Source organism: Meleagris gallopavo, chromosome 4 (assembly GCF_000146605.3).
Source record: "Meleagris gallopavo isolate NT-WF06-2002-E0010 breed Aviagen turkey brand Nicholas breeding stock chromosome 4, Turkey_5.1, whole genome shotgun sequence".
In the NCBI taxonomy this organism is placed as follows: domain Eukaryota; kingdom Metazoa; phylum Chordata; class Aves; order Galliformes; family Phasianidae; genus Meleagris; species Meleagris gallopavo.
The window spans coordinates 10817880-10828003 of NC_015014.2; the positions used below are offsets into that span (position 1 = coordinate 10817880).

At 41.3% G+C, this 10124-nt stretch overlaps 1 protein-coding gene and 1 long non-coding RNA gene across 2 annotated transcripts in view; one reads left to right on the forward strand and one right to left on the reverse strand.

Annotated features, from left to right (window-relative positions):
- Positions 1-331: 331 nt before the first annotated feature.
- The window catches only part of LOC116216536, a 17632-nt gene continuing 7839 nt past the window's right edge, over positions 332-10124 (forward strand). Inside the window, exons 1-2 of the long non-coding RNA XR_004159473.1 lie at positions 332-630; positions 5999-6088. This is a non-coding gene — a long non-coding RNA (uncharacterized LOC116216536). The remainder of the gene's footprint in view (positions 631-5998; positions 6089-10124) is intronic.
- The window catches only part of ZNF827 (zinc finger protein 827), a 79065-nt gene continuing 70188 nt past the window's right edge, over positions 1248-10124 (reverse strand). Inside the window, exons 11-14 of the mRNA XM_010709537.3 lie at positions 9254-9420; positions 6149-6340; positions 5849-6026; positions 1248-3022 (exon numbers count right to left, since the gene is read on the reverse strand). Of these exons, the coding sequence (XP_010707839.1) occupies positions 2215-3022; positions 5849-6026; positions 6149-6340; positions 9254-9420 (1345 nt within the window). The 3' untranslated portion in view covers positions 1248-2214. The remainder of the gene's footprint in view (positions 3023-5848; positions 6027-6148; positions 6341-9253; positions 9421-10124) is intronic.

Sequence of the window (10124 nt, forward strand, 5' to 3'; positions counted from 1 at the left end):
ACAAAATGGTGGGACTTCTCTGCCCTTTAATTAATTATTCCAAATAATAACCTCCTCCTATTTTGGATGTTTCCCCTTTGTAAATAATTTCGAGGATGTTAAACAGGAGTGCACAAATGATGATGTCCTCCCTGAACAGGAAGACTTTGGTCATGCCTGTGGAGAGTGTTTGGCCATCTCAGTGCAAAACAAATGAAGGAATCTTCCACATAAATAAAATGATGCAAGTTCTGCATTAAAAAAAAAAAAAAAAAGATACTCTATGTAAGCTTCATTTAAAAAATGAAGATTGAGATTATGTTTCTACCTATGTGTGTGTGGCTCAGAGCCTTTGTGGACCAGAAATGCCTTCCTGAACTGGGATATTACCTTAGTGCTGTCAAAACTGGTCTGCTGAGATCCTTCCTTCCTACAGCACCCTGCAGAAGAAATTGCTTTGGACAGCATGAGAGTGGATAAGTAAGTAGCACATCAGATGTGATTCAGCACATCGCTTACAATGGCTTCGCTAAGAGGAGGACTGAAAAAAGCGAAGAGGTCAGACATCTCCAATACCTGATGGTGAAAGACAGCAAGATCTAATTCCAAGAGACACCATGGAAAACAAAAATCCACTAAGAAAGTATTCCTGTAAGTCCTGTGAAATTTTGAAATGTTTCGTATTTTATATTTCCAATTTAAATGCAGAGGATTTTTCATCCTGATCTTTAAGTTGTTTAAGGAACAAATCAATTAACAGACAGTTTCTCTTCTTTCAGATCACTGTTGGCATTTTGAGAGTAACAAAGGTTATACAACCACTCTGCATTTGCTTCTTCCTGCAGTAAAGTGCCACATATAACATGTCATTTTAATGACCACAAAGTAAGAGCATTAAATAAGTACTAAGTTAGCTTCCTAGCTGTGTATGCTCTATCAGCCATTAACAGAAAGGAATAAAGTATTACTAACAATGTGGAGGGTATGATAGGACCATAGAATCTGCAAGTACAATTGAAATAGTGAGGATATAAAAGAGAACTGTATCTTTCAAACAGTATCTTTTTTATAGCTTTATATTTCAAAGTTATTGGTACCTTTTCAAATATACAGTCTTATTACTTTCATCCTGCAGAATTTTTTTGTTTTTGTTTTTTTGCAACTGAGAAACAAACTAGTGCAAGACTAAAGCACTGTGCAAATCTGCCTTTTCCAACTAGGAAAGAAAAACCAAAACTTAGGTCGACAACGAATAAGCATGAAAATACTTTTTTTTTTTTAGTCTGAGTATTTATACCCAGAATTTATCCATACCCTTTGTAAAATCCCCTTTGTTGGATTTTTTCCACCATAGATTTCTACTTAAACAAGTTGTTCCTGCAAACTAAAAGGTAACCACTGCATAATACAGCATATATGTATCTATATATAATATTTATATGTCCTTTTAAAACAAAAGATGTATGCTATGGCCCAGACTCAGGTGTCTGTTACACCTGCGTAACAGCTAAGAAGTAAGCCTGCTGTGTGAGTGTGTACACTGCACATGCACGTGTAGGTGTATACACACACACATTTTCATTGTTATACTCTCGTCCTGCAGTGCTGAAAGCCACTTCTTCCTTATCAGCTCTACCCCAAATCCTCAAACCTTGACAACTCAATACAAGGCATCAAACAACTAAACGATGCTGCTTGCAGCACTGAAATAATGACACCAGTCAACCCCAGACCAAGAGTTACTCCCGCCCCAACTCTACAGTTCAGGGGGATACAGAGGGAAGGGAGGGAACGAGTGTGTTCAAGGGAGAAAAATAATAGATAAATAAACCAGTATAGGGGATGTGCAAAAGCAGTGTCATGGCACGCTTACAGACTCTCTTTCACACACCCATACGCACACAAAGACAAAAAAAAAAAAAAAAGCATCAATATGACATCTTACAAGCGCTGATTGCCAGTAAGGACACTCTTTTTCAGCTTAACAAGACAAAATAGTTTCTTAGATAAGAGTACTGGGAACATGCTGAAGGTAGAAGTATGCAGTAGGTCACCTCTTGAAGATTTAATAAAGCAGCTTTCATGTCATTGCAATAAGTATACACAGAGCCATTTTCTAAACCTTACTACTGATATAGTACAAATGTTCATTACCTCTTCGGTTTACGATTTGCAGCAATGTATGTATACCTGCTGGGTTTGTTGGGATATTTTTGGTACAGAATGTAACTGCCCTCAGACAGTTTCTGCCCTTTCTGTTAGTCCAAGGTAGGCAAGGAAGGAGTGTTTAGGTGAAGAGGCACCTCCCGGTGCAGTCTGAGGTCTGGGTGGATGGAATGTGAGACTGTAGTGGTTTTTGGGGAAAAACATTGTTAGAGGAATAAGGTGGGCAAACTCTGAGTTCCAATATTTATCAAAGCACAGGGAGGTGCCATTGATGGCCAAGGCTTTCACTGCCAAGTTTGGTTCTGCCCCACTGCTATGTGCAGCTGACATAGCCACTGTCTGCAGAGCCTGGGAGGCAGACATAACTGAGAGGGGTGACAAGAGGTTTCTAGAGCTGTTCACCGGTAGGAGTGGACTGGCTTCCTTAGAGGTTGAATACTGGCCTTTCTTCTCCTCTTCAGAGCAGTCCCCATTCTGGTGCTTCTTCACGTGGCGGCTGAAAACAAAAGGGTGGGTAGTCTTGAACAGGCACTCGTCGCAGCTGAAAGTCTGGCGTGGAGCATGCTTCAGTTTCTTGTGCAAGTTGAGATTGTCTTTGCGTTTGCAGCTGTAGCTGCACTGGTCACAGTGAAAAGGGCGCTCACCAGTGTGGACACGCACGTGTTCAATCAGCTTGTTGGCGGTCTTGGACAGGTAGCCACACTGGTCGCACTTGTAATGGTTGCCAAGGCGGTGTTCTCGGATGTGCATCTCCAGCTCCAGCTGATTCGCTTTCACTGTCTGGCAGATCCGACATTTGTACTCCATCTTGTAGTGAGTCTTCAGGTGGCACTCCATTGCTGCAGGGCGGTTAGTGGAGTAGATGCAGAATGGGCACCTGGCACAGAGAAAAGAGAAGTCACATGGCTTGAAGTTTTGTGTTACCGGGTTAAACGTCATTCAGCCCATCTCTGCCCTACTAAAGCAGGAAAAAAAGCACTTAGTCCTCCCTGTTTGGTTTCTTTATTATGTTTGGTTCATCTTGACATCTGTCTCTACTTAGAGTACGTTTGCCTATTTAACAGCAGTAGAGCTCGCTCATTCCTAGGAAGGCACCAAAGGAGCATCCCCTTAATCTTCTGGCTTACCTTTGCGGGACAGGTTCTGCAAAGCAGGCCAGGTTGTGCAGTGGGTGACTGATTCACAGGTACTTTGGGTAATGACATTCCTAGTGTTTGCACAAAGTCACTTTTGCCATTTTCTCCATTCAGAAGTGGTTTTAAGAGAGTGTTTACAGATGAGTATGAAAGCAGCTGTTTAAGTAAAGACGGAATAAACTTGTAATACCGTATGTGCAGCCTAGGAAATTCCTTTTATGTGACTTTGAACAATAAGCTTGCTGGGTATCCGGCTAGAAACAGCTGAAAGTTGGCTTATTAAGATGATTTGTAGGGATTCCCTTGCTGGGAGATGAGCTAGTCTGTGCTCGGCAATGCTTGCCTACAGCCACCTCTGCCACGGCAGGAATTGTTTCAATGTGGGAACAGGATGTGGGCTCTGCTTACTCACAGCAGAAAGCTTCCGGACCAGGGTGGACGTGGTAAAGGGCCTCACCCCTGGTTCCTGGACCAGGAAGGTCTGAGAAGGCTGGAGGAGGGAGCCTTGAAAGCTGGGAAGGAAGGCTGAGCTGACCAAGCCTGGACACCATCAAGACTAAAATGCACCAGATTCTGCTCGATGTGGCTTAGAGGAAGTTGGTGAAGACACCTACCCACCCAGAATATCTGCTGTGTTAAACAAAGCATACTGGCTTCCAGATCTAGCTTGTGAGCTAGAAGAGCAAGCCTAGGTAAAAAGACACAACTAATGCACCAGGCTGCTGTCTTACAGAAGATGTCTCCCTTGCCTGCTGATCTGCATTCACTGTTTAGCAGCTCTGCCAATATGCTCTGTCATATAAGGTAATTTCTAAGCAGATATCCTCTATCTTTGTTTTCACTCACTACAGCTGATTGCACGTGCCGGTTCAATTCAATTTTATCTTGCTAATGATTGAGAGATTCTTGAGTGAGTGCAGCAAATAATACAGGAGGACAAACAAACAGAAGTAAAATATCCAGACACTTTTCCTGATGCAGCATCAAGTACTCTGATCCAGAGAGGGAACCTGGCACTGAGGCTGCTAAAAGTGGTTAGCTCTACTGCAACAGAGAAATCAGCTGTCTATGCGCACATACCTCTCCTGAGCTGGGTGCTCTCTGGATCAGAATCTCAGATTTTGATCTGGAACTGGAGGAATCATGTTTTTTTTTCTCTTCCCCCACAGCAAACAGGAGACAGAAAAATACAATTTACTTAGATCTCTTCAGGCTCTTCGGGATGCCTTAAAAAAAAAAAAAATCAGAGCTTTTTCTAAGATGCAGCTTTGAAGGTACCTAATTATTACTTGAGTCGGGCAGGAATAACTTATGTAGACTGAGAAGCCCATTCTGTCAGGAAGGTCTGAGTCATAGGTCATGATTTTTCCTCAGTAAATAGAATAGATTCTGTGCAGCTTAAACCCGGAGCGCATGAGATCACTGGCCTGTGCATCCAAGACAGACATCCCATCGTTCTGGCACACTACTTGTTTCCTAGCCTGGTCTTATTCCCAGATTCAGTCATCGTATCTCAGTTGATCACAGATTCAAATTTGGGAAACTACAAAGCTGTAGAACAAGACGCTGCCTGGCAAACAGAACCAGTTTTCACAAACCTCAGTGCAAACTGATAGAGCTACTCATGGTAACGTTGAATGTGGCGCGCTAGTTACCTGACAGTTATAGTGCATTGAAATCATTAGTTTGTTTAGCAAGAGCAATGCAAGCAGGGAGGCCTGTGCTGGGCTTGAAGTGGCTCCAGCCTCTTTTCCAGCAGCAGCTGGAACAAATGGAGAACAGGGGCATACATCTTGCATAACATCACAGTGCCTGCACACAGGGAGCAAGCATATGGCCCAGCAGTCACCCCTCCCCTCAGGGGTCCAACTTTGACATAAGGGCACAGTCACTCACTAGAAACATTGCTCTGTATGAACAGATCTTAAAGGACAAGACCTTAGCCAAAGACAGTTTTTTTTTCTTAAAAGAGTGTACCGCTTGTTATGTGTTAATTTATAGTGATTATTCATGCAAAGGAAGGCAGAAAAGGATCAAAATAGTTAGTTGCTGAGGAGGGCTGACTTTGCATTAGAATCTACAAGGATTACAAAGCAATTGAGAGGTCTGATTTTGAGAAGCTGACTCCATACTTAGTTGCACAGATCGGACAGGATTTAGATTCTTTGAGCTAGGTGCAGAAGAGAGAACGTGGTGCATGCTCTCCTTTGCTCTCATGCCTTCAAAATGCCTCTTAGTTGGACAGCACCTCTGTGCCATGCTGCCTCATTCTCTTAGGACCCGTCATGTACTTTCTCCTCTTTGACTTGACTTGAAATGGGAAAGGCCATACTTTGTTAAGATCTATAACTAGGGTAAACTACATATACTGCTATTTGCTATAATGGTGCAAACCCATGTTAAGACAACTCTAATGGACTGGGCTTTTATTATCTAAATAACAGAAGCCCCAAATCTGGATTCTCAGACATTTTACTAATCTTTTCTAGTTTACGTCCTTCTGTTCTCGTCCCCACAATATTAGAGGTGCTTAACACAGTAAAAGTTTGTGTACTTGCTTTCCTTACTTGAGCCCACCAGTGGGGACAGTGTGGCATTTCTTGTGCTCCAATAATTGTTCGGGTGTCTTCATGAACTTGTGGCACACATCACACTCAAACATCCGTGTGATCAGGTGGATTTGCAGATGGCGCTCAAACATATTTTTTGTTTTGCAGACAAAGTTACAGAAAACGCATTCAAAGCCTGAAAAATGAAAAAAAGGAAAAAGCATTCCTGATACTGTGGCCGGATCTACTGCATACGAGGTGACAGTTTGTATTTGTTTAATGTTTTTTTATTTTTATTTTTTTTATTTTTTTTTTCACCTTTCTCTGACTTCTCTTCAGTATTCAGTGAGGTCTGAGTACCAGGCACTACAGAAATGACCAGCAGATTGTTTGAACCCTTGTTTTTTGGAGATACATCTGCATCTTCTTTGCTGTTAGCAGAGTCACTGAGTGCTGACAGTGAAGATGAAGATGGACTGTTAGATTCACTGGGTGTCTTCCTCTCCTCAGCTGAAAAATTGGAATTAGGAGCAATAGCTAGTACAGCAGACTAGATGCAATCTCAGTAATCCTGTTTTAAATTTCAGGATGAGTGTCATTTCAAGTTAACTCAAACTTAATTATAAACAAGTCTGAAATCAACCGGTAGGTTAGGGAAGCATCAAAATTTCATATCCTTCCATTTCATAAGTATAGTAGTACTTTATAGTAGTATATCCTAGAAGGTATTCTGTCTGTAATGGCAGTGAAAGGAAGCATGCAATTCTATCACATTATCAAGCAAAAAAAAAAATCCCAAGCATACACTCTGATTAGCTCAGACAATCAAGAACTTGTCACTGAGAAAAAAAAGTGATGTTTTCTCAAGTGGAGGTTGGGGTGCTGTTGACGGCATAGTTTATTAGTTTGGAGCACTAAACTTCCACCACCCTGCTGCTTACGTCTGTCCACTGGGTAGCTCTGAGAGGAAGGGTAGAGAATAATGGCACTCTGTGTACTGAGGATGCAGCCTCAATACTGACTGTAAGAAATTACAGCCTGGTTTCAAGATGTATCTGCTGTTGCTAGGAACTCTCATTGAAAACTAAATGAAAAAAACAACAAAACAAAACATATTTAACTGGATCTAAAGCTGTAGCACTCCAGCGTTGCCTTATGTGTGCAATAAATGTATGAAGCTTGAATCCCAAATAGTATCACATGCTAGAAATGAGCAAGAGTGAGAGTTCTCATATAAGCCTAATCTGGTACGTTCCACTCTGAGCCAAAGAATCAGAATGGACAAATGATTTCCTCCCATTTATGTCACGCTTTATTCAGAGCTGTGTTAAAAACTAAAATGTCATATTATCTATGTGATAAAATAAGTCCTCCGATTGAGGCCTCTGCAAACAGCAATATGTATCCAGCTAAAAACTCACGAGTGGCACCTTTAAGTCTAGATAAAAATGTTGGAACGCGCTAATGAAATCTGATGACCCATGCTGTCAATAGGAAGGATGACTGAGATATCATACAGAAAGACTCACTGACCTTGGGGACTAGAGTAATAAAAATGGAATGAAATTTAATAGTACAGACTACAAGGTTATGACCTGGAAGGCCAGTAACAAGAATTTTTTGCTACAAATGAGGAGTGTTGGAAACAGTCAAGGAAAACAAAATAAAAAAAGAAGTTGAGCAGAACACAGGATGAATACGAGCTATCAGCATGTTAAAGTCTCCAAGGAAGGTAAATATGATCACAGAATATTACTGTGTGAGTTATTCCCAATAGCTGCTGCTATTTTACTTTGCCACCACTACTTATTCCAACTAAATATGCTACGTGCAGCCATGGTTGTGTATGCCAAGAATGGGGATCTAACAAGAACACGCACAGTGAAGGATTGGTACTTTGAGAAGAGTATTTCATGTAAGAAAATCAATTAATATTTAGATGGGAGAGAGTTGTTCTCCAGAAATACAGGAAGGGAATAAATACTGTGGGAGGGGAGACAAAAGGTGGAGGAAGGTGAGCTGATGTTTCAGACTGAAGGAAGCTCTGACAGAAAAGAACGTGTGTGAATCCTGACTATCACTAAGACACATGCTGGGAATTTTAAAAAGGTACCTCAACTTTAATACCAGAAAATCTGCAGCGATCTGTCTGTGGGCATAGCTGGTCCAAAACAATTCTAATTGCCTGAAGACATATGCCAAGAGCCTTACAAACAGGCCTACGTAACCTTACAGGATAGGGACTGGAGGCAAGTGACCCAGAAAACCCATCATGTCTTTTTCCCCCAATACGTGCCATATGTGTAAGCATTTGGTGGGATCTCCTGCTGAATGGCTCAATTTGACAGAGTGAATGAAGAACAGATAATTAAAAGACAAGCTTTAAAAGACAAGCAGCACCTCCAATATTTTAGCCACAGCAGGAAGATACATTCGAGTACAGCTCTTTTTTTGAGCTCTGATGCAAACTTTTCACATGGCTGTGGATGGCATTTCTCCATCTACATGTGGAGATGGATGAAAAAATTGGGTAAAGGCAGGGAGATGGGAGTAGAGCTGTAGTGCTGAAAGCTACACTGGCACAAAAATTTGTGAGGCATTCCAATAATTTAACATGCATTATAATCAAAACATTGTCCTCTCCTTTATCTCTTTCCACCTTTCCTATCTTCCCTGTTTTAGCCTTGACACAAAGAGCAATTTAATAATGGGAAAACTGTGCTGGATGCAGTTCAGCTTCAGTACTGTCAATGCAATTATTAGTAGTTTGTGACAACAAAATTCTTCTGCTTGGTGTTATAAAAGAAATCAACTGAAAGCATTCTAATTTTCTCCTCCTTAAATTATGCCAGGCTTCACTAGTTGGACTAAGCATATGGAGCTTGTTTGAAAACTACTGTTATCTTTGGCTGTTAAGTGACTAAGAACGGGACCAGGGAGAAGACACAGGATTTGCTCTGATACTGAATATAAAGTGACATTTAAAGTATTTCTGAGTCACAACATCAAAGAAACATCAACAGGAAACTCTGAACACACCAAGAGCAAAGCTCAGTGTATTATGTGTTATAACCTTAAAGCCAGATATACACAGTTAGTGCTCAAAGTTGCCTTATCATCGCTGAGATCAAATCTGGATTTTGATGATACAGTAAATCAGTCAAAAAAACAATGTATGTTAACTTCAGCACAGGAGGAGATTTGAGGGACATGGCAAAGTAGCCCTTCATTTGTCCCCTACTCTTGAAAACTGATCTGTACTAGCAGACTATTTGCCTGGCTTCACTTCAGCTTTAAAAGATCAGGCCTTAATTAGCCAGCATTTCAGTGAAAGTAAGGAGAGTACTTATGGGAAGTGTGAAGGTTGCACCTAGAAAGCAGGAAAGAGAGAGATCACTGCAGCTGGGAGATGGGGATCATCACCTGTGTGCTTGCTGTTGACATGAGCCTTCATATCTGCCTCTTCCATGGTGACAAAATCGCAAGCTGTGCAGCAAATCGAGAACATCCACTGCTCCTTATCCACATGAAGGGACATATGACTGACAAACTGGACATTCATCTCCGTCTCAAACCCACACACATGACAGCTGCAAGCAGAAGGGAATTCATGAGTAAGAAGCGTAAAAAAAATAGAAGAATATTAGCTTTCCCTTCATTTTGAAAACAAACAAACAAACAAAAAAAACCCACCCTCACTGCACAGTTCTCTTCCTCACTGTTGAATGTTCATTGGAAAATTCTTTGTCTGCTGAACTGCTTCTGAACTGATGGCCATGCCAATGTGATTAAGGGCAGGCACAATGCAACAATCCTGTACATGCTATAATGATGCTAGATAATCATAAAGTTAATTAAAAACTACACATTCCAGATGCTGCACATCACCTAGCTGATTCCTTTGGGCAATAAGAGGCACCGCAGCTTTGCCAAGACGTTTAGTATGGCTGATACACTGACAAACAGAAAGCGTGCTGCACACTCCAGGAGTTATTTTCAAGCCCTGGAATGGTTCCCATGCCAAACTGGGATCCTGTGCAAAACTGCCTGGCAGTTTCAGCGTAAGCAAGTAAAAATGGGTTCAAACATTTCTTATGCTTGACTGGAAAACAGCAGTCCTCAGCTATGCAAATAATTAACAGGGAGACAGATTTCACAGCCAGTGCATAAACGGAGTGATATTGAGAAGCAATGGAAGAGACCCTTTAACTTTCTGTGCAGTCCTCCTCTTGTTTTTTTAGGCCATCACAATTTAAAGCAAGCTAAAAAAAAAAAAAAATTAAAAGATGTATAC